At 40.2% G+C, this 25,585-nt stretch overlaps 1 protein-coding gene across 1 annotated transcript in view; it reads right to left on the bottom strand.

Annotated features, from left to right (window-relative positions):
* The window catches only part of LOC124158152 (protein Optix-like), a 266,045-nt gene that overhangs the window by 72,563 nt on the left and 167,897 nt on the right, over nucleotides 1-25,585 (bottom strand). Inside the window, exon 5 of the mRNA XM_046533336.1 lies at nucleotides 16,042-16,092. Within this exon, the coding sequence (XP_046389292.1) occupies nucleotides 16,042-16,092 (51 nt within the window). The remainder of the gene's footprint in view (nucleotides 1-16,041; nucleotides 16,093-25,585) is intronic.

Genomic DNA, 25,585 nt, shown 5'->3' with positions numbered 1-25,585 from the left:
AACCTACATTTGAGCTTCAGGGCTTTCTTGTTTACATATTTTACCTTCTTGAATAAATATAAATCGGTGAGCAAATGCGTGTTAGTTGGTGTATTATGTCGTATCCAATATTTGGTTCATAGTTTGAGAGCACCTACTTGCCAGCACTCCCCACCATTCAGAAGGGAGATAGATGAGAAACGAATTGACTGAGACACTGGCATGATTAAGTAATGCTTCGGTCGGCGATAATGCCATCCGAAAATTGGCGAGACAGTTTTAAGATCGAAACGAAACCCACCGCCATGAGGAATGGGGAGGTTGAAAGCGATCACGTCAAGTCGGAAAAAAAAAGAGGGTCGCATCTAATAATCGCCAGAGGCAGCGCCGCCCAACGACTACGGTCAAAAGAGATAGAACTGCACTAGAAAGCGGACGTCTGCTATTCACCGCCACATAGGGAGATGCATTTATCGAGTGGAGAAAATTGTGTGTCGAAATTTAACCCTGGATACCTAATGCCACTAGGAACCAATGTTACTAATGATGTTTAAATCGAAAACGTAGCATTATTAAACTACAGGAACTTTGAGTCAAGCGCTCCTATTGGCCGCGGATTGGCCCTGTTGCCTAATGCTGTGAACAACTCATGACTTTGAATGCTTTGCTTCTCAAGAATATTTTGTTTCCCTTACTCCTTTTGTAGTCCGAATATTTCTCTTGTACGTGAATATTTATGCACTCAATGAGAGAATCCACTCTATTTTTGCAAATGTATCATTCTGTTTCGATTTTTGCTGGGCTTAATGATTGTTTCATGAGCATTTACTGCGCATTGGCCCCAGTTTTCACTGTTGGTTTGCAATTGGTTGAAGAAGTGGCGCCACAAAAATTTGTCCTAAAACTTTTGAAATCAACTGTACGGTATGTATATTCCCATGCGTGAATACTGAAGAATATGCATAGAGGAACAGAAAATTGTGTTCCGATCGCTTAAAAGAAACCTAAAGGCTAACTGGTTGCAATGCCGAGGGAGGGACGGTACAACGTATCCAAGAGAACAAGGGAGAGGAGGAGATCCTTGATTGTTGAACAGTGGATTGAAAAAAAAAGATGTACAAAGTGGATTGGGAATGGAGGAGAGGGGAGACAACAAAGGCGGTGGTTTTGTTTGAATGAGGTTTGGAAGTTTTGCCGGGACGTTGCGTATTGGGGGAAGATACTTAAGGGGTTCGTCCGTGGCTCACGATTTTGATTTTTATCCGGCCGAGAGAGAGACCGAGGGGGAGTAGGCCAGCTTTTGGGATCTTATTAAAATCGTATGTATGCACCTTATCTTTTCGAGGGGAGCGGGATAACTCGCAGCTTGTGCGCGCGGGGATCCTGAGGGATAAAAAGGAAGTCGGCTCGGATTGGGCGGCTTTTTCCGGGAGGTGAAGTTGTAGGGGTGGATAGAAAGGCCCGTTGCCCTTCGATTCTTGCACAGCTCAACATAATCTCTCTACGTTTCAAATTATCCGATGCACCCATTCCTTCCTCTTTCTTTATACTTGTGCCGTTGGATCGAACGTGGTTTTACACCCGGAGAGTGATAAGAGGTGGTTGATGGTGTATCGACGCTCCCTTTTGATACGGATGCAGTATCTCATGTTCAGAGGACAAACATAAATTTCGTGGGAGCAAAATTAGGTCTTAAGGTATCTCATAGAGTGTAACTCGGTCCTATTTATTAGAAACGTTGTTTCCTCTTCAACGACCTGATGATGTTCAACTGTGGTATGATTGCTACCATTATTACTAATATTCATTTCAGCTTCAATGAATTTAGTTAATTATACTTATTCTAGTAAAACTATTTTTGTTTTCATTTCAATGAAATTGTGGTACTTTTGGACACCATTTTATTTCAATTATTTTAAAATGAAATATTATTTACCATTTCAATGAAATTGCTGTACTTTTACGCCCTATTTTATTTCAATTGTTTTAAAATGGAGTATTATTTACCGGTGATAGTGATAAAGTGATAGCTTGATGGTACCGTCATCAACATAGGAGTGGTTAACTTTATTTTTACGTGAATTTTATGCTTCCAATCGGCCGACAAGCCAATGCCGATTCCCCATAGGGTATCTATTTTCTCAGCGAATGGAATTCATGATTTAGTTTTCAACTTCAAATTCGAGTGAATAACGTTAATTTTGGTGGACGATATTTTCGGGCGCATTCCAGTTACCGTCTTCGGGTCTGAAACTGTCGTCCACCAAAATAAATCAAAGCGACCTTAACCCGAAAAACATTTATCCACTCCATATGAGTGTTGTCCAGAGGGCAGAGGTGTTGATATTTGAACGTCGGTATACACAGATACCCAGGGCTATTTTAACCCGGAGTACCCGTGAATCTGCGGACAGATACAGTCACCGGGAGAAACTGAAATCTTAAGTAACTCTTCTGATACAGTCTGAGCTCTGACCTTTACTCCCGATGTATTCAAATCATGCGATGGTGTAGTCTAATCCACAGCAACCACCCCAATGTTCAAGACACTTAATGCCATCCCTTCTAACCCATTGCAAATGCCCTGCTCTTTTTTCCGGCTCGGCGTGCACAATTGGCTTACGAGAGGGCGTTGCAGGGGGTGGTGTCGGTGCTGGTGTTGCTTGCTCCGTGTGTCCGGGGGTGGGTGTTTTTTTCATCCCCCGCGCGCGTCCCGCTCATCCCCTTCAAACATTGCAGCCGTCTATTTTCAAACTATCGCGTTTCTTTCCCTTTGATCTGCACACAAACACCCCCAACACCCACCCACCCGATATGCCCTTACGCATGAAACGCGCTCATGATTTTAGTGAAGGGCCAAACATCCTTTGTCAATCCTCGTGGGGTTTATAAGTTAAAAAGACAGCTAATGAGACGACCTACAGTCATCATAGGCGATGATTCGTAAGTGTTTTCCTTCTTTGGCCGTATTTAGCAATTATTTGATTTTTATATAATTAGTATCTAGTTGTAAGTTTTTAAAAATTACATTAAAATTCAATATATTCTTCCATGATTCTTTGCTAATGAGCACGATGCTAAAAGAATGTCAAAACGATGATGAAGAATTAGTTTTTACATTGAAATATAAATTGAATCGTTTGTTTTATTAATACGAATTCGAAAACCATTATTTTTAATTTTATTCGTGTTAAGAACCTATAATTTAGCTATTCCTGAGGAAATTTGTAGGATTAACGTAAAAAAATTAAGTTCGTGAATTTAAAAAAATCGATGATATTGAATGATACGAGAAAATCCTTGTTTGAAGTTGGCATTTTCGTCACGCGATCAACGAAGAAGATAATTAATATTTTAAGACTAACGCAGGTCTAAGGAAACTTGCCATCCGTAAAACTGCGTGAATCTTTTTCCTTACAAACCTCCTTTACTGATACTCGGTTTTTATGAGTTTAACCCCCGGCATCCGACGCTAACGATGAGAAGTTTTCGTTCAAAATGATTTTCAAAGAAGGGCTTTGCGGGGAAGGAGGATCATTCCGTCAAATCCACTATCGATCCTTTTCCATCATCCTCCAGTCAATCACTTCCCTCAATGTTTCATCTCGTCACTCTGAGGGTCCCGTCAAGGGGATAAAACTGGACGGTTTTTAAAGAATATTCGCTACGTCGCGTCAGTGGGTGTTACCGGTTTCCTCTAGCGATGAACTTCCTCTTTCCTAGAACGAGAGAGCCTTCTTCGGTGATTGTAGTTTAACCTTTGTAAAAGCTACGTTGATTACTGGATATCCAATGTTTTGGCACCTTATGCCTTTTTTTTGTGATTTCATTTTTCTTTTTCCCAAGGTCGTAAAGTATTTTAAAGGCACAAAATCCGTATAAATCGTTTAATAGGGAATATTTTCGTATAGTGATTTAGTGAGAAAAATAGGCATTTGAATTTGAGTGTGAGTACATTGTGTCCAAACAAATTTTAATGCAAGAATAATTAAATTTGCGTGCCTAAGGAAACGATTCGTTTTCCTGTTCGTAGTACTTCCCATTTAAGGCAATCCTTATTTTCCTAAAATCCTTGCATGCGTTTGCTAAGCGTTTTTACTTAATCAGTAAAATCATTTAAATCAGTCACTAATTCTCGTGGAAAAAATGAATGTAAACCATGCCCAAACTCCAACATTCCACCAAAATTCGTTTAATATTTTCATCATCAGCTATTGCTTATCTTTTTTCCAGCACTGAAGAAGTCCCACGGTATGTCAACGTGTATTCTTGCTATTTACACTGTGCCTGCTTCGTAATCCTCGTGCATCGAGGAATCAAATAACTTTATCAGCTTAAAAGAAAGAGTCAGAAAATTTTGTATACCTTCGCCCTCCACGACGTCTATACTCAGTTGTTTTTTGATCAGGCGAGATAGCACGGTTCTCAGACTCAAAGGATTGGAACGTGTTAAGCATCGGACGCTAATTTGAGTTAAATATTCACGTGAAAAGCTCAAACACCAATTCTGCTGAAACTCTGCTAAAAGATTAAAACCTTCAGGGCACGATCTCGTAAGTCTCTCTCAAAAGAAAATCCCTGAAATGAGCGATCCTTTGCAGTCGAGAAATCCCAACATCATGAACCCTGAAGTGGATTCCTTTTCTTGCGGGCATCGAAATCTCTGCGACCGAAAAAAACTCATTATCTCCACTCTGATCCTTATTTTCTCTCGCTTTTCCTTTCCTGGTTAATCAGTTCTCCACCACGCCCATTCTTAATCTGAATCCCATCTCCGTTCTCTTAAGCTTAGCGCCTAATCTCATAAATTCACCGTCGCAATGACTTATTCAGGCCCCCATTCCTTTCGTCGCGATATAAGAAAATATTTCCCCTCTTCTCGGTGAAAGAGAAGAAGGGTTTTAGGCTTTGGAAGTAATTATTTTCAGAATTTTTTGCTACTCTTTTCAAGATATTTACAATTTTTTTCCTTCCCGGAAACACGTTTCTTAAACGTCAGATGTATTATTCAAAGTTGGCCTCAGGTTCCTTGAAGTTGGTGAGAACTCTGGCACACAACGCGTTTGTTTTTTGTGCAGCCCCTCAAAAGGAATGTGAAATTTATTATATTATTCACTATCAGGTTTTTGTTAGCTAGATTTGGTGATGAGGGAAACAATCGCTGAGAAGTTCTCGTAGGAAAACGATTAAATTTCTCTGCCGCCATGAAACTTAATTATAAATTTTAATTATGTAATTTAATTTTCTCCGACAAAGTTTTATTAACTAACAGCTGGAATACATTTGTTGGAGGTAGTTGGTCATTTTACCTTGATTGAAAATGTAATGTTATGCATTATATCAATTTTTTGTATGAACGATTTCATGAGTTAAGTATTAAGTTTGACAGGAGCTTAGAATTTTAGTATTTCTGATTCACTGCTTATGTAAACCACGTACTTATGCACTAACTATTGCGTACAATAAGAACTGTCCGATAATGATACTTAGTCATCAGTTGCATACAGAAAATATTCTCAGGAAGATATCTCCATTCCACGCTTTTAAATTTAACGCCAAATGTTCTAGTTTTGGCATTTCAGAATTAGGAGTTTTGAAAGCATATTGTCCCACCGATGAGCCAGTACAGAGACATCTTTATAATGCCTTAACTAATAGCTTAAGGTAGGTATTACTTCGAGTATAGGATTAGGAGTATTTTTTCTGTGTTTGCAGCTAACATTGAAAAAGTCCGAAGGAACTTCGACCTACCCCATGCAGACACTCACTAGTAGAGATATGAGTACTTAAATTGAAGTCAAATTATTCTATGTTATTGCTACTTTATTTATAGTTTTCGTAAAAACATCTATATCTGTTGAAGGTACCTGGCTTCATCATTCACTGCCTTATCACTTTCATATTGCTATGCAGCCTTGACGAGCATATATTCGATCTGAGGTAACACGCAGTTAATCGCATCGTGGCCTCAGTACCCGAGTGACTTAGTTCAAGGGTTCAAGAGACAATCGCTCCGGATAAATTGCCCGTGTAATAATCGCGCGTGCACCAAAAAAGCACGCCGCTTGCGTGTGAGGAAACAAAAACATGACCGCTCCCCTCTCACAATCTCCCGTGCCATCTGCCGCCGTTGTCTGCGATCGGAGATCTCGTAGAACTGGTAGGATATGGGTCGGGTACATGTCCAAAGGTTGGGACATTCATAAAAGGGTATAATGTTTCCTAAATTGGCATACATATACCCAGTGGACTCTGTATATACCAAAAATACCTCATTATCAATGCTTGAGTACTCAGTAGTAAGCAGTGGCGTAAATAGGAGTATGCTTTGGGGGGAGGGGATGAGGGGCCCAGGGGGAGACTCCCCCAACCCCCAAGCAATCGGGTTCCGAGAAAAATGACATGCCTGGAAATGCGTTTTACATCTTTTTAGTACTTAAAATTTAACTTTTAGTAGATGAAGTTATTAAGCATCAACAGTGGCGCCGACTCAATGGGGCCTTAGGGGGCCCGAGCCCCCTCAAAGATTCGTTTGGGGGGGCGGAGCCCCCTCAATAATTCAGGAAAATAATCCTATCTATATACAGCCCTTGTGGTGACTGACTGACTGATGGATACAAATTCCCGACCACTTCTAGAAGTGCTGGAGTGCTGAAATTTGGCACGCGTGCGGGGAACCCGAAATGATTCGGAGGAAAAATCCGAAAACCGGAAGTTTCCGCCACGTGTCTTCGCTAGGACGACAAAATGGCCGAAATCGGGCTTTTTTCGGGGACCATCTTTCGGTTTTTATTTTACTGCGCGCGAATGGTGTGTGCCACACGGATCGCTAATGCATTTCCTGAAAGCTGATGAACGTTGGCACGTAATAACGTAATGTTGTAAATTTCTTTTTCAGAAAATTGCAGCCAAAATGGCGTCCAAAAATTCGTTTTTCTATTAAAATTTCATAACTTCCGCTCCCTTCGACTTAATTTAAGGTATAGGATAACAAAAATGATTATTATATATGCTTATATCATCGTCTACGAAATGTAGGTAACAATTTTCTTTCATCGTCCTTGGTTACTGAGAAAAAAATTAAAATATTCCGAAAATCACCGAAAATTACGATTTCCAAAAGATTAACACAAGATTATGTCAATTTTAACCTGACCGATTTCTTTCAAACTTTGTAGTTACATACACCTATTTATTGTTTTTCAGAAAACATGAACGTTTAATAAATGATTCAATATATTAAACAGCGAAAAAATAAAAATGGCGGGCACTACTCACTTTTTTCAGGGACTGGTTTGCTTTTTATTGTATTACTCTCGAAATATAGATGTCATAGGGCACACTTCTGTTAGATATGGCAGTAAATGAATGTGACCATATATTATCGTCATCTTTAAACCCCCCGAAACCCCCTAAAAAATTAAAATTTGCACATAAGTAGCTTTTTCGGGTACTTTTCGTCACAATTCCGCCGCTTTTCCAATCCTTACCACTCATCGCTACGGAATTGATGTGGACGATTGATGACCGCTGGCAGTAAAAACCTATAAACCCCCGGTAAACCCTCATACACCCCCCCAAAAAATAAAATTTTGCATATAAGTCTACTTTTTGGATACTTTTCGTGACTATTCCACCGCCCCAACGACTCATCCCCACGGAATTTATATAAATGGATGGTGACCGCCAGGAGTACACAAATTTAAACCCTTGCTATCTCCCTGAAATCCCTCCCAAACGTAAAATGTGTCATTTAGTCTCCTATTTGGGTACTTCTCGCAAACATTACGCCACACTACCCGTCCCCTCTGAGCTCAAGATCCGGAATATTTGGTGAGGGCGAGCAGCCGTAAACCATACGGGAAAATACACCAGAAACCCCCGATCACCTCCTGGAACATCGCTGAAAAAAAAATTAATGAATTTTAAAGTCGCCTTTCCGAGTAGTTTTCGTCACAATTTAACCGGTGCCCAAACCACTTATTAAAACCCCCGATAACCCCGTGAAACCTCCCAAAAAATTCTAATAAATCGCCTCTCCAGGTAAAAGAATCGTCAGACAACTGCTCCGGACCCCTAGGACTTATCGGCACGGAATTTATGAGAACGATTTGTGACCACTGGTTTAACACAAGTATACCCCCGGTATTCCGTTGGAACCCCCCGCAAAAAAATTAAAAACTTGCCTTTAAGTCTTCTTTTATGCGTATTTGTCGCCACTATTACTCCGCATTGCACTACCCCTTTAAAATCATCGCTACGTGATCACTGTGGACGATTGGTGACCGCATGCATAACACATTAAAACCCCCGAATCCCCCTGGGCACCCTTCCAGGTGGGGAAGAGCATTAATGAGGACTAAGCGGAGCAGCCGCGGGGGGGCTCCTCAACCTCAAGGCGGCGAAGCCGCCCCAAAACGAGGAACGGCGAAGCCGTTCCGAGGAGTAGCTGGCGTCGGCGAGGGGGAGCTTCAGTAACCCTCGGGTGGCGAAGCCGCCCCGATGTTCAAGCGGCGCAGCCGCTGTGGACTCCCCCCATCTCTGGGCGGCGAAGCCGCCCCTTAAACGGATAACGGTGAAACTGTTCCGAAATGCCCTCGCCCTCTGGGCGGCAATGGCAACCCCAGACGAGGAACGGCGAAGCCGTTCCGAGTATTAAGCAGGGTAGCCCCGGGGGGGCACACTCAATCCCTGGGCGGCTAAGCCGCCCTTCAGTGAGGAACGGCGAAGCTGTTCCCAGGAATGAGTGGGGTGCCTCCCTACCCCCTGGCCGGCTAAGCCGGCTAGCTGAGATGACATTATTTGAACTTCAAAAGTCTTCAAACGACCAAAAATAAAGACGGCGAAGCCGGAACCGGGGTTTTTAAGGGGCGGAGCCCCTTAACGAGCGCGCGGAGCGTGCGAGTTTAGTTATATCATGCTTTGTGAAATCACAAAAATATATTGGTATTTTTTATTTCCCATGCTTGACGATAGTTACCTTTTAAAATAAATTCAACAATGTGTTAAAAAAAACCATAAGGTAGTGCGCAGGTTAACTTAAAACAAGTGGTATGAATCATGATAGTGTTTCGGTGCTGAGATACACACTGAATTTAACCTCTTCCCGGAGCAAGACCTCCGATATGGGCCCCCCCAATATTTTTTTTAAGTCGGCGCCTCTGAGCATCAAAGCTACGCAATAGTTTTATAATATTTTTTTTCTCTGAGGCTTTAGGAGGGGGGATCTATCCCCCTCACCCCCCCCCCCTAGAGTTATGTCACTAGTAGTAAGGTAGTGGAAAACTTTAAAACGAAAGATTTTCACACTTTTCCCATTCCACTGCTTTTCTAAAGGGTATATACTTATTGCGTGTGAGAGGAATAAATATACATTGTTGTTATTATTATTATTCTTTTAAATAAAGTATAGTTCAGCATGTGTGGAAGGTTTCTCTCCTATATGCTCTAATTTTGCTTTTACCTCTCATCGCTTTCTATTAGGCAGGGCGTAAAATACCATGTTGAGAAGGTGACATCAATGTTGTGTGCTGTCAACATTTTGTTCTTTAGCATGTTTCTCCTCGATTGCTCTGTTCAGAGCCAGCCTTTTTTTACACAGCAGCAATTTAGTGAACGCCCATCGAACTCAAAGAACTTCATTGAAAATTTTGATGGGGTTTTGAATGACGTTGGAAATTCGGGGAATTTTTCCTCTGGTTCAGTGAAAGTGCTGCATAATACCCTCTGATCAAATGGGTAAATCTATTATGTGCAAAGATAGTTGTGTGTGCTGTAAATATTAGAAGAATGTAATAATTTTGGATACATGACTATATACCCAGGGCATTTGTAATGAGTGAAAATTACCCAGGTAAAATACAGCTCCACGTAAATATATATAAGACAGCTTTATACGGTGTACGTCATTGCGAAGGTTAGAACTTAAAACATGTTGTGAGAATGCGAGTTTGTAATTAGAGCAGGGACTCTTTTGCCGTCTCGCATATACACATTCTCGCATGTGTTCTAGCAATTCACGCGACGCAATTTTGATTACAACTTCGTACATACGTCAGATTGCGCAATGAGATGCCGTAAAACGGCCTGTAGCCAAGGATCGCGTGCAGTGCCGAAAAAGCAGTGAAAACGGACCGGAGCATAGCTTTGGGTGAGTGTTTGTGGGATGGGGGACCATCTCCTCCTTGTGCGACACCGTTTGACGGGAGACCCCATTCGACCGGTAATGGAGAAGTTTTGCGGTGGTCGCGGCACGAAAGCAGATGAGTTTGATAATGGCGGTGGAAGTTTTTTTTTAGTGGGGGAGGTGGAGTGGGTTGATGATCCCCGTACCACCAAGCCCTTGTGGAGGGAGGAGGGTTGGCTGAATTGTGTAGACACTCATACCATTCCTCTTCCTACTGTGAGCGTTTTTTTATGAACAACGATTTTTACTGCAGGACCACTTCCAACATAAGACCTCGTCGCTCATGCGGCAGTTCTTACGAATACGAGTTCTTATCGAAAACTTTATAATCAAGAGTAGTCTAACGAATAGGGTAGTTTCCTTCATCAAAGAAAACGAAAGGCATTGATTGCGATTCGTTACCCACCATTACTGTATTCATAATATACAAATTATTTCGTTTTAGAAATACCGGTTTAGACGAATGGCTATGGTCCATTTTTATCATCATTTGAAAAGGGCCAGATTGGCGCCCATGCGATGCCACTCCACGTGACGTCACAGGGACCTAGTTTCTATACGAGAAGATAGGAGTTATACATTGTCTGAGGTTACCAATGCATGCATGAGGCGCAGAGCTCAGGGAAACTTGTCTCACTTATAATCACTTGTAATCACTTATTAAAACTGGCTAAGGTCGGAAAGTTTTCTTCATTTGATAAGGTATTAATTACCCTTATTTAAGCCAAGCGCTACCAGCCAGCAGGGTACTCAGCTACCCGCTAGCAGCCTGCGTCGTATCAGCGCTCAACTCGCCTCAAGGTCACCTCACAGGGCGGCAGCGGGAACGAGAAATACGTCACACGGAGAGATATCCCGGCATTCATACTTACGCGTCGCGTTTTCGCGCGCTTGAAAATTTTCACTTTTCATTTAATCGCGAAAAATAGATATCGTCATTTAAATATCTAAAAGCGTGAAATGTGTACTCCAGGAGTAATAATCTTTCGATTCAGGCAATAAAAAAATAATAGGAAGCGATCCCTGGACCAAAACTTAGCCGCATGAAGCTCCTCTCTTTCGTAACTTCGATTATGTGAAGCAAACACAATGTATTTGCATACGAATATGCTGAATAATGAGACACAAATTGCATCGGACAAAATCAAACCTGAACATGTCCACGTATTCGATCCCTGGACCAAAATTTAGCAGCTTGAAGCTCCCCATCTATCGTAAGTCCCGCGACTGGCTGCCTATTTTTTTTACATCACATTTTACTAAGTAAGACCACCCGCCCACCCTCCTCTCTTTCTAAAAATCTCCGACGAAATAGATCCCGGTCTTTGGGTACGGCCTCCAACCCCGTTTAGCAGAGCGTCAGGGAAGGACAGACAGACGCACCACATCACAGAACACACGCAACACTCCCTCAAGCGCCCGACCCGCTTTCAACCTGGGTCAAGTCTCCCGCCGCGCGTCTCAATTTCACTCCGCTTTTGTGTTTTCCGGGCAGATATCGGGTATCACGGGGCCTTTTCAACATCTCTCCACCCCGTCCACCGACTGGAAAATCTCCTCCTACTGCCGCCTATATATCCCTTCCGCCGTTGCCTCCTACTCTCGTCCGTCGACAGCCTTCTCCTGCCCACGGCGCTGGTCCTTTCAACGTCGGACCGCTCTAGAGTTCGCTTCATCAAACCTTTTGCCCGGTCCGCGCCGTCATCTTTCTCGTGCTTAGATAGGTCTTTCTCTTGCCCGGTTACAGGTTTGCCCTGCGCTCTCTCCGGGGAGTTTGCAGATGTGAACGCTGCCGATTTGCCTCGATTCTAACAGAGCGATCTCAATGGTACTCGTGATGAGATAATTGCTTCTTCAGGCTATTTAGTGCGCGGAAAAGGAGACCTGCTAAAGAGAAAAGCGTGGATATGAAGACTGGTTTGGATTTCGAATTATCAGGTCTTTTAATCTGCTATATTTATTCATTGATGACGACACACTTGCTGATATTAACACGTCATTCAAAGACTTTTTTATGTAATACCTCATTGATTCACTTCCTCCATTTCTCGTAATAACTAAATCGTCGAACCTCGCTACAGTTCGCCTCATCAAAACTTTTGCCTGGTCCCCGCCGTCATCTTTCTCTTGCTTAGATAGGTCTCTCTTGCCCAATTAGAGACTTGCGCTCTCATCGAGGAAGTTGCAGATGCGAATGCTGCCGATTTTCCTCGATTGTAACCGAGCGATCACAATGGTCACTCGTGATGTGATAATTGCTCCTTCAGGTTGTTTAGTAAGCGAAGCGGAAGGGTATTGACAGTGGCGCCGACTCCATGGGACCTGAGGGGGCCCGAGCCCCCCCAAAAATTCGTTACAGATGTGAGGAAAAAATGTGTCAGGCTTGTCGATTTTCTCCGGAGTGTCCAGATATCGAGATTCGAGTGATCAGGGTTCTAATGTTGATCATATGACTCTTCTAAAATGCTTAAAAAACTTAAAATTCACTACTTATAAAATTTACCGGGGCAAGGTCCCCGGTTTGGGCCCCCCTAATATTTTTTATAAGTCGGCACCCCTGGGTATTGACCTGCTAAATGGAAGATCCTGGATACAAAGACAAAATCACACAATCCATTTGATCTTCATTATTTCTTCTTCTATAACACCATATTTCGAAAGTTTGCTACTTTGATTTCTACGCTGCAGTCATCGCCCATACCTCACTCTCGTTCTATGCCTTGCTACCATTCTCAATGTTCCCCATACTAATTCAGAATTTAAATAAATATATATCTCCGTCTTATCGATGGCAAACTTTATTTAGACCTACAAGACACCAATTCTACTTTTTTTAGTAGAATAGGTGTCTTGTAGGGTTTGGCTCACCCACCCTTTCTTCTTCAATTACGAATTATCAGCAGTGACGTCATGGCAAAATTAGCAGTGCCGGAACACCCTATCCTTAACATTTTTTAGAAGTGAAATATTACTCAGTGCTTTTTATTACTAGTTTTAATTTAAATTCTATTAAATTTTTTGTTTTGGTTACGAATATATATATTAGATACTTTGAGGCACCAAAATTGATTGGTGTTATTTGACTATTATGTTTCTTATTAACCAGTGCCGGAACGGCGTTCCGGCGCCTTCTGGCACCATGACATACTGATTATCAGAACTTTTAATTTGCTTTATCTGGTGGGATTATGTAGTCAATGACAGACGAGCTTGCCGATACTAAGATGCCACTCAAAAAATGTTTTATATGCCTCACTGCATAATTTCCTACATTCCTCAGATAAAAATACTTATGGTGATCAAAGCTGGCCATGGTAAGTGAATTATTATGAATAACAATGGTATAATATTTACGATCAATTTGTAGGAGTAAAGAAAAGTGCAGTGTAAATTATCTCTCCTGTAATATTCATATTTTCCATAAAGGTGAAGTTTATTTTCATATTTTACGCAGAATAATCGCTGCATACGCATTGGGCATCCTTAAAAAAGTATACATCTAACGATTTATAACTAAGGATAACATTCAGTTAAAAATGTGGGAACTACATTGATCTCCAAAACCATGGTGTTAACAGGGCATCCCGACGCTGCAGTGCGCTGAGAGAAAGGCTCGAATATTCATCCTGCTAATTTAGATTGCTAAATAAATATAAATCTCCGTCTTATCGATGGAAAACCAGATTTAGAGGCCGATTTGTTGCCATATAGGAATTGGCTCGCCCTCCCTTAGTTTTTCTTTGCTTTTTTATCGCAGTTGAAACCTGATTGCTGAGATTTCTCCAGCACGCCTTTCGGTCGTGCGTGTTTAAGCATCTCTCACGTGGACGGTGGTATGTCCTCGTGGACGCGGGAAGCGTGTCTGTCACTTGCTCTGACGTGTCGCCTCGAGGGAGACATATTGGATACGCCGTTGCGTGACCGACTCGTGACACTGAGTGGGGAATGTCCTCGAGTATATCCAGTATCACGCGCGGCAGTTTTACAGGCTATTTCACCCAAATCACACAAAAAATGTCGCGTCAAGTACGCGAGTGTCATCGAATGAAATTCTTCGGGAAGTAACGAAATTCAAATTAATGTTCAGGCGTTCTGGTCTGGAGAGAAGCTTTACCTCACAATAGACTTATAGGAAAAATGAAAATACTCCTGCTGCCAAAATTATTTGCCCTGTTGTTTCGCGAAAATCTTCTTCTTGGTGTCAATGCTCTACATTGCTACGAAAGGAGGATTTTTTCAATCCGTGGTACACGCGGTTATTCCACGGAAAGTTTTTTTCCGGTACAGAATGGAATAAAAAATTGAAACACCTTAAAAAGACTTATTTCTAGCATTTTCAGCGGTGGATCAATATGTTTTCAAATAGATATGTGCTCGAATCTACTGTAGTAGCATTCATTTGCTCTCTGGGGATGAAGTTTTGTTGATTTAGGTATACCGGGACTAGCCGCAGTGATAACTTTTACGGGAGTCACCAGCAATGTACAAATTGTTCGAAAACTCCACAGAGAAAAAATCATTCGCCTTGAGCAGGTTTTTGTCAGTGGATTTTTCACACAATGACTTTTTGTATTTTCCTTGGAGCGTTAGCGCTTACTAAAGGAACAGTTGGCTTGATAGTTTGCATTACCAATATTTCAAAATGTAATGTAGAATCATACAGAAAGAAAATATTTTAGTAGCGCATAGTCTGATCTGGAAAGGTAAGTCCAAGAATTTGATTAACGATTGGGGTGGCAAGTCCTTGTAAATAATTGTGCTTATGCTATATCATTTTCGTGTTTAAAAATGATGCTGCATGCCTCTTTCTTCAATAATAGCATAATATCTGATGAACAGGGATAAGATTGCATCGTTCATGCTTTTTCATTCATAGACAGCTGATTCCATTGATACTTTCTTTCCGTAAGCTACGTCGATTCATATATCGATAAGATTTGAAACTTACATTGGTTGTAACGGCATCATGAGGAAATCAATCTGTTCATCTAGTATTGTAAGGCTAATTTGACAAGAGGGCGGCCGATTCTTTGCAGCAGCTCTAGCGTAATCGAAAAGAAAAATCTTCCGGACAAGGGTAGCGTGCCCTCCTTTGTGGTCGAGTGGGTTTTAAAATTTGTCCCTTCCGATACATCTGCCCGCCTTGATTAAAAAAGGAAGCGTTCAGAACATAAAAATCTCTACACTCCAAAAAGCTTACGAGCGAGTACGTAGTATAAATGTATTTTGCTCATATTAAGCTCTTTAAGTGAACCGTAAATGTACTCATTGATATTATTGGATTTAAAATTTAGTTGTTTGCCACCGATATTTAAAATTTTTGGATTATATATTTATTTTTCTTATTTAATAAATTTATCAAACGTAGATACTAGCAACCACGTATGTTCTATACTCCCTTCAATGTTACAGTCGTCAAAAACACTGCTTGCATTTTACGTGGTAGAAGGTACATTTTTGTTCTCTTTCTGACAATGCCACTGAAAGTACGCTTGAAGGTGTCGCATAATTTTATTATTTTGTGGGATGCAAACATTTCTTTTCTGTCTCCGATTGATTGCCGAAGGCTTAAGCTGGTTTGTCCTTTACAATTCCCTCAGTTCACTTCAAAACGTATGGTAGCGATATACGTGGAATCCATAGTCTTATTTATTTTTTATTGCATACCACTTCCATTATGTTCTTCATTGAGCGGTTATTGTGATTTTTTCGTAATTTTTTCAGTTTCCCATAGCAATCTCAACCAATTTCGATTCAAGTCACCTTGAATATGATACTCTATTGAATTCAGTATTCTAAGAATTCATATTAAGTACTTAAGAAAATAATAATGCATATGTTACTTGGGAAGTTGGAAAAAATGGTAAAAAACTTACGGTCCGTGTTCCTTCGAGTACGAGTGACGAGAGACTTCAACGCGCGAGATACTGAAATGAAACAGAAGTATTGTGTTTAGTAATGTCCAAAGACTAAAAAATAAACAAAAAATAAACGTCCATCTTGTATCCATTTAATGTATCTCATTCGTAAAATTATAATGGAAAGAATAAGAAGAAAAATAAAGCATACAGCCAACATAAATAATAATACGCTTACCGTTTTTGTACAATTTTTGCTAAGTAATTAAGGTATCGAGGAGTACTGTTTTCATATCCTTTGTGGAACTGGCTTCGAAAGAGGATTTTCTAAAGTATTACTGGATAGAATGGTAATATATTTACAATTTCACGGTGGTCAACCATGATTTTTTTTGTGAATTACGTTTGGCTGTTTGGAGCTTCTCACCTGCTGAACTCTGAGATTTTCGTCATGTCGCACCATTTGTAGAGGCTTTTCCATCATAAATTAGGTATGACACGCAAATACCCAGTTTCATACACTGGGTTATGTTAATTATATTCTTATATTGGTTACAAGGATTTGAATTTAAAAACCAAACAAATGATAGTAACTACTCTGTGGTATGTTCACTCCCTTCCCAGTCTCTCCGTCTCCCAACTTCAAGAAAACATAAAATTCATTTACAATGCCCTTTATTTCCACTTTGAAAGTTCTGATACTGTTTCTTTATTCAACATTGTAGTACTTTCCCGCCACACCCGTTCGGATTCCCTACTCAACATGCCAATGCCTTGGATATTATTGACCATGCGCTCTCTCTTCTGCCGACTTTCGGTCCTAATAAATTCTCTCCCGATTGACACTGATCCGTTTTTGCTATCGACTAAAAATTGTACAGACTTGAAATCATCTCATTAAATAGAAAATGATTATATAAATCGCTCAATACCGAGATTATGGCCACCGTAATCATTTTGTAATCTTTTGTTTCGTTTTGTCAATCTTTAATTTGCAATTGTAGTTACCTTCTTTGTTTCAATTATTGTTATGAGTGCACTTTAAATTGACATTCTTGCTGAATGCGTACCATTTTATTTAAAATGAAAATAAAATATTCTGTAATATAAGAAATAGTAGCGGGGTAATTGTTTTTCGTAGGAGTTGAAGGAATAAAAGCTTTTCTTAACTTGGTGACTTATTTTGTCCGACAATGGTTTCGTTACAGCATAATATTTTCAAGATAGGATAAGTAGTTCTCAAATTTCCTATACTCCTCACCCTGAAAATGTTACGCTTTAACGATACCACGGTCGGGAAGAATAAATCACCAAATGGAAAGGGCAAAGTTTTATTCCTTCACTTCCTACAATAAAATATTCCTTGAGTCGCTAGTCACTCGGCTGTATTTACCCTGAGTTGTAAGTATTTTGCATCACCACTGTTTCCACCCCTCCGCGCCAATCTGCGCCCTCATCCCATGGTACATCTCCTAACATCCCCCCACTCTCCCCAAGTCCTTTCTACGTAGGCCGTCGTCGGAAGACGGGTAAACGGGGCGGAAAGCTCACCTAGCGCCAGGGTTTCGTGTTCCGCTCGGGTATTGGGTTACGCCGAAGGGCTCATCCCTCCTCCATTACGGCTACGATTCCTATTGCCCTCTTCTCTCTCTCCCTCCCTTCCCAACGTCTATACCTGTCCTCCACCCTTCTCCTCGCCGTATTATACTTCTCCGCTCGCTTTTTTCCGCAAACTCTTCTCATCTTCTTATGCTATTCGGTGGTTTTCTCATTGCCGCCATTATTATCATCATTTACTTCTACTACCCCTGGAGTTTTTATCATGATTTATCTCCTTGCTATTTGCTTCATCGTCCGCTTCTACAACACGAAAATTAATTATGAATTTGAAGATTTTTCGTTTCTATTTTTGTTTATCTGTAGAATATTTAATACTCTATGAGCCAGTTTGAATCATTGTAAATCCTGTATACTGTTGCTAATTCCGGTGGATTTTATATGGCTCCATGATATGATTTATTTCCACGATACTTCTTCAACTTTACGATTCTCATTTGTGACTTAACAGGTTGATTGTTGACGGGGCGGTCGAAAATAGGCGTGTACGAAATGCGACTCAACCCTTTTTAATATTGACCCTCTATCGCAAAAATTATTCGATTTACTCTGTAGGACTCTATAAAGATCGAAGTCGACTATCAATCGTCGATCGTTTTCCATTGCCCATGGTCGTAGGTTTTCGGTTGTCTTCAAATATCAAAAGTATGTTTTGTCATTATTTATTGATTAGTATAGATTTTGGTCATTTTGACTTTAATCCACAGTTGCCTGACCATTTGAATCGACTTAAATATACCAATTAATTACCATCGATAATCGAAAATATACCAATCAAAGTGGGATTGGCTGAAAATGGTGCTTTTAGTGAATGGCAGCTGTCTCTTAAATTCAACGTGAGGGTATCAGGAACTTGAAACCAAGCTGTAAATGACCTCTTTGGGGAATAGTAATGTGCTCTGGAGATATAACTACACAGCCATAAATATAAATTGCAGTAGCTTCAAGTGGAAATACGAATCATTAACATTTGTAGGTTTCAATTCGATTTTACTTTGAACCTTTTTTCCCCTCAAGTCTCTTTATCAACAAGAGATCCTCATTAATCTTTAGTTTTGGTAGTCATTTCCCTTAGTATCTTTATCTTCGGCAGTTTATCTCAAAGCAATCATTTACTTTTTTCCACTCTTCCTATAGAATATCCCTTAAGCCCCGTTCTCTTTTGTACCCTGAGATACTATCTGCTACTTTTTTCACCGCTTAACTGTTTCCTAGTCCTTACTTTGGAAACAGGATATTTTTCTTCGTAGACCTTCTTTAGATTACCGTTAGCAGAAAGAATGCCCATTTTATAGCAGAGAAGTTGAAAAGATAAAAAACCACCAGAGTACAACGATACCCGTTTTTTACTAAAGATAAGCATGACTAACGAAGCTGAATTGTCAGTTTGAAGATTTTTCGTTTTTACATTTGTTTATATAAGTATATAATATTTAAACTTTATGAGCCAGGTTGAATCCTTGTAAATGCCTGCATTCAGTTATGGCTAAGTTTTTTATACGATAGTGCCTATACTCAGCTTTCTTGTTCCTATTCAAAAACACTAATTTTGATTGATTGTCTTATAAGGGCTTGAAATATTTTTAAATCATTCAGTTATCGCAAATACTTTGAATTTCCAAAAGCTCGTATTTATCCAAGTGCTTCATAGTTTTTTTTTCGTGTTTCCATCCACGTTTTTCTCAGAGAGGTAAATGATTCGTGAAATAGTATGACCTTTTCTTAATTTACTTACTTGTCATCTCTTTGAAATCGCTATGGGCGCTGAGCGTGAAATTTCGAATGTCTGCGAAATAACAAGCCTTCAAATGCGTGCGTGCGGAAAATTGGCTCGTAGTAAACCAGCGCACTTTGATGTAAATTTAGTGTCTCGAATGCTCTTTTCGAATTTCCTGGGATTAAACAAATTACTCCATCCACCTCTTACGGTTACCTCACTATACTTTCCAAGATTTCTCACGAAGCCTCTTTCCCAGATAAGATTGTCACTGCCTACTTTGAGTTTATCTATCTCTTTTCTTCATGTTTTCCCAATTCTTCCTTTCCTTATCCTTGCGAAGAATGGAGCCAATTGTCAGACGATGTAAAAAAAATCTAAAAATCCAAGTCAATTTAAAAAAAATACAATGAAATATTGCAACATGTGAATTAAATATTTTGAGGTAACTGAATATTGTGCTACAGTTTAAAAAATCAGACGTTTTTCATGTGTGTTCATACGTTTGCCTTACTGATAAATATTTTTTTACTAGTTTTATTTTGTCATTTATTATGTAGCATTCTGTGATATCGATGTTTCATGTAAACCTTCGTATTGCTTGTATTGTTTTTGACTATTTGCATTTATAATCATATAGGTCCCTAAGGGATACACTTGTCCCGGAATGATAAATTTAATTTGATATTCTATTTCTACTCTATCCAACCCCTAGCTTCCTCTCTGTTGTCTTCCCTTCCGACGGAGTGTAGTTCATCTCTCCCTTCCGACACCAATCCAATTAATCCTTTTGTGACACCGCGCCAAATAGTAGGCTATTAGAAGTGCAGGGGGCGGGTACGCTAGTTGTTAAAGGGCGGAAAGCGGAAATGGGATGTGAGGGGTTGTAGTATCCATGGAGGATGGGGAGAGAGAGCTTGATCTGGAACCTTTAAGAGTCCAACCCGCCCCCCTTTCCATTCTCTCTCCGTATAAAGGGAGTGTTGCCTTTTCCTTACCTTGTTAAAACTTCACTCACAGTCACCTGCCCTTCATATAGATCGTAGAAGAATTTGAAAATAACGGTATGTGCTTGAAGTCTTTGTAAGCTTAAGATATTTCAGGAAAACATATATAAAGTAGTATTTTGACGATGGAAGTGGCGTTTTTTTAAGAAATGACGCTTCTTCGCATTTTCAATTTGCTCAAACTCACGTCATAAGTTCAATACCTTTGATGCAGAAGTTACGTCAACTGAGAAACAATTTACACTTTAGAATTTAGGGAGGAATCATTTTCAATTCCAAATAGGCTAGATTCAAAATGCCTTGATTAAATTCAATTGAAAATTATAGTCAAATGTCAATTGACTCTTTAATTTATGATCATCACCCTATGTATGTCTTTGTATATCTGATGGCGTAAGTTATGCGTGAAAACCTCCTTTTCCCTTAATAGGTATCGTCCAAAATTAAGCTTGTAGTTCCTGGATAAACGCGGAAATCAGGCATTATTTTGCGGAAATCGAATACATAAACAATGGTAATTCCCATGGGAAAAACTTTTTCCTATCATATTAATGCAGTTTCTCGACTGCATTGTCGAAAAAAAGTTCTCTAAAATATTCCAACTATAGTAAGATCGTGAGAAATTCATAGGATAGTATATTTTGCAGAATTGTACAAAGTTTTCCTCATTGTTCAAAATATTTCATCATCGCCGCTGGTCAATAATCCGTAGATTGGTTTGACGCAGCTCTCCACTCAGCTCTCGTATCAGCTAATCTTTCCACACCTAAGTATTTCATCTCTTTCACATCCTTCTATATCCGCTCTGTATATTTCAACCGAGGTCTTCAGGAAATCGTACGTTAAATAGTATTTTGATGGTGGAAGTGGCATTTTTATATGAAATAACGCTTTGTCACGTTTCCAACTTGCTCAAACTCACTTCATTTGTTAAACACGATTGATACGGGAGTAACGTAAACGTCCTTTTTCGTTCTTTCCATCTACTTATCCCTCGAATATTGTCTTCACCGGGCCACCTTGTCTCAAGATGTGGCCCATGAGGTTGTTCCGTCTTACTAATTCACGCCGAAAAAAAGCTTTCGAGTTGAAAATGGTGTGATAAATAGTAGTACCCTTTGCTGACATTCCTCGAAGGTCAGACGTTGAAGACAGGGCTATCCTTTGTTGAGTTAGCTGCAATCAGTGAGGTAGCCCCCCCGAGGACCCCCTCCCGAATTTGTTCGGGAGGGGGTCCAAAACCAGGGGGAAAAATCTTTGAAAAACAGGGTACTTTTTGTAAGTAGAGGGTTTTAACCTCATTCCAACACTTTCATAATCGAAAAAAAAATGTTTCAAAAAAATATTTTGTAAATTCATGATATTTTATTTTTATTTATGAAGCAAAGTTGTTGTGTTTTTATACTTTGGGCCCAGATCCTCCCTCGCTTTGCCACTGGCTTCAAAGCAACCTCCGCTTCCCTTTATCCCGCCTTTCCCACCCGCCCTGACCGACGGCCACCCTTTTCCCCCCGCACTCGATCACGCTCTTTACTTCCCCGCCTTCGTGCAATTCCGCCCTCGTTACGAGCAGTCCTTTGGTCCACACATCCGCCCCTTCTCTTTCCACCCCTTGGGCACGCCGCCCCGCTGGGAGAAGCGATGGGGACGAGGGGGGAGGGGATGTCTCGTATTCGGTGTCAAGGGGGTGGTAATGACAAGGACACGCGGCCTGTTCGGGAACTTGGCCGAATGTTGTTGAGGCAGAAGCTGGGTGTGCCTGCCTCGTGTGTGTGTGGGTGTCGGAAGTGTAGTTGGCGCGAGTGATTGCTATGGAGTGAAGGGAGGATCTGTGGTCGTAGGTCAGGCGGTACGAAGGCAGAGACTTAAGTACGCAACGGCCAACTTAAGGGTGGATGGCGATATTTGGTGGTACTGTGTAGTACCAGTGGTGTCATGGTGCCGGAACGCGCCGTAACGCCTTTCCGGCACTGATTAACAAAAGACACAACGGCGTACCCAGGATCAAAACTAGGGGGGGAGGGGCAAGACATGGTTGTTCAAGTTATTGGTAAGATTTAAGCATGGAAAAGGTGAATGAAACCAAATTTTAAGGAAACTGTAACAGATCTTCATTAGTTTTTTAATTTTTTGCTTGAAAAAATTTTATTTTCCTAATAGACATTTGCGATTTTTGCTTCTAGCTGCCCCCTCCTGACCCTCGCTGGGTACGCCCATGAAAAGACATGATAGTCAAATAACACTTTTATCAATTTTTTTGCCTCAATTTTTCTAATTTATGCATTCTTAAACAATAAAAAAATTACTAATAAATGTAAATAATAACTTGTTATAAAAATCACACAGAGTAATATTTCACTTCTAAAAAAGTTGAGGAAAGTGCTTTCCGGCACTGCTAATTTTGCCATGATGTCACAGTGTAACAAGAGACGTATTCACGGATAGCAGTGATAATTTCTCTGGTCTTGCACCTAGTAAGGTCCTCCATATCTCCTTCCAAGGTTTCGACAAGCAATTCGCCCATCCACGGAGATATGGAGGACCTTACCCGGTGCAAGACCAGAGAAATCTTCACTACTGTTCACCGGGAAATAACCAGGCTTAAAATAATCACAGATATTGTTTTACAATTATTTTTTATAAGTCTGACCCAGGCTTGACACTACACAATGCCATTCATTGAGAATTACATAGTGCGCAGAATTGAAACCTGGGTCAGACTGAGACAATATTGTGGAATATACATTATTATTGTATCTGTGATTATGTTTCATGAAGCACGAAGGATTCGCGAAGGTTTGGTACAGGAATTGAGAAAGAGAAGTGTGTGTGATAAGCAGAAAATATGGTTACGCAAAATTTCCAAGTATCCTCGAATGCTTCACAAATCGCTTTCACACTTTAGGATAAACGTTTCTTTATCTTCTCCAATGAATTTCTTTGATCTAGAATTGAATTGACACGGGGAAGGTGTCAATACCAAGTTAGTAATCAATGCTATAATTTGTTTGACAGAGATATTCAAACAATTCTCTGGTCAGCTAACCTTTTCACACTTATATAATTCATTTCCTTTGTATTTCATCATCTGTTCTACACATCACTTACGAAGCCTTTGTCTTTCCACCATTCTTTTTACAATTATCTTCACCGCACCACAAAATACTTAGTGATGCAGCCATCAGCGTCGAAAGTGACTTACACAAGATTTAGCTACCAGGGTGGCATCGAGGCGATAGCGCACAATATTTTATTTTTATTTTATTTTATATTCGTCTAGGCTGACATTGAACTTGTTAAAATAAAAATGCTAAAACTTAATATTGAGCTAGAGTTTTTCGCAAATGTACGAGATCACCAATTTACCCCAGTTACAGCCGAAGAATATTTATTTAAATTTGATTATTTCTTGCCCAGAACACCAAACGCTCGCAAGGTAGGTATATATGTATTCAAGGTCTAGAATTGAGCTGGTCGCGAGGAATGAACGATTTCGCCGTGATAGCTGCGGACAAAGGGGTGTCCACTGCCTTGCTCGGTCGGTGGCGGGAGACGCGCCCGTGTCCGCGGAGGTGGCTTTGCGGTCGTGCCACCGGAAATAGAGGCCCGGGGCGGCATCAGAGGACGCCAATTCACCGCGCGCGCAGCCTCCTAACGCGGACGAATTCATCTCGGTGACCACTCCCGCCTAAAATTACATTCTCGGCACCGCAACCAAGGACTACGATTGTCTCCAGTCCCAAACCGTTAGTCAACTCCGACCGTTTCTGGAATCTGTTCGAGGGACTGATTAAAATGGGATATTCAAATAAATGCATAGAATTTTACCACGATTATAAAATTTAATACGACTTAGGCTGCTCATGAAGTCAACTTTTTGTGGAGAGGAATTGAGGAACAGCATGTCGAATAATAAACAAAGATATCGTATCATCATCAATACCTGATGATGATTGTATAGCAATCGAAACACGTGTTTTTAATTGTCAAAATAAAATTAGTGGACATTGCGATAGCTTTGTTTATTATTCAATGTTGCTACATCATCTTCAAGTGGTAAAATTCAAACCTAGGTTGCTAGGTTGTAATAAATTTTGTAGTCGTGGAAAATCGCAAGTATTTATTTCAATATGGAAAAATTCCACTCTATCACGCTTGAGTCTTCAGAGTTGACTAAAATGGAGACTATTATGATAATAGTGATGATAGTGGCTGATTTTTTTGTATCTTGTGAAACTTCATCATCACAGAAAATAAATCATTCATTCTTGATGATGCTGTAGCACAGCGAAAAATGTTGAATAGTATAAATTATTTAAAGAGGTCGCGGATTTTTTCAAATTTTAATTACATTTAATGATTTTAATTCATTCCATGAGATTAGAGATTTTAGAGGACTTCAAAAATATGTGTTATCTTACTTATAAATATCTTAATTAAATGCCGCATCGAGTAATACGTGACATAAAGAAAAACAGGTTGGGATGGAGAATGGTGTCAGCTTAATTGGTGTATTTAAGTCTTCGAATCGGATGTTGAGAAATTTGCTGGCTTTCCTCGAGATCTGGCTTCTGGCGGAGGTAGGCTTCCCCTTTGCCCTCGCTATAAGGGCCCCATTACTTACTTACTAAATTAATATTTTGGGCAGAGAACCGTGAATTAAAATTTGACGACAAAATAAATATTTTGTGCCTTTGAAATATTGGTCATGAAATTATATAGAGAAACTAAGAATCAGGTGGGAATGATTTAGAGTTATTTACCCAGGGGATGGAGTGCTGGATAAAGGGTCTAAAATCCAAGTCCTGACAAAGTAAATGAGCACTCAATAATTTCCCTTCTAGGATTTTAGAGCTGAATATCATAAATTTGTCACAAAAGTTTAACCTCTCATGAAATTAGGGAAAAATATGGGGACGATTCCATTTATTTTTTATGAATATCACGCCAAAATATTTGATTAAACGCTATTTCTGTGGATATAACATCTCTCTCCAGTGTATTTTAATTCATCATTAATTAGGACCCTGGAAGCCAAGAGAAACTTCAATAATTTTGGAGATTAGAGCAGATGCAGAGCAATGGTTGTTGAGGCACACAATTTTATACCTCTTGCCCTCGCTATAACGTACCCTTTCTTAGTACATTACTCTTACAATACTGCTGATCTGATCTCTGATTTACTCTCCTTATTTATACTAGAAAAGAGAACCACGAAGTA

Source organism: Ischnura elegans, chromosome 4 (assembly GCF_921293095.1).
Source record: "Ischnura elegans chromosome 4, ioIscEleg1.1, whole genome shotgun sequence".
Classification (NCBI taxonomy): Eukaryota; Metazoa; Arthropoda; class Insecta; order Odonata; family Coenagrionidae; genus Ischnura; species Ischnura elegans.
The sequence above is the reverse complement of the archived record's forward strand: the minus strand, read 5'-3'. Positions and strand labels throughout refer to the sequence as shown.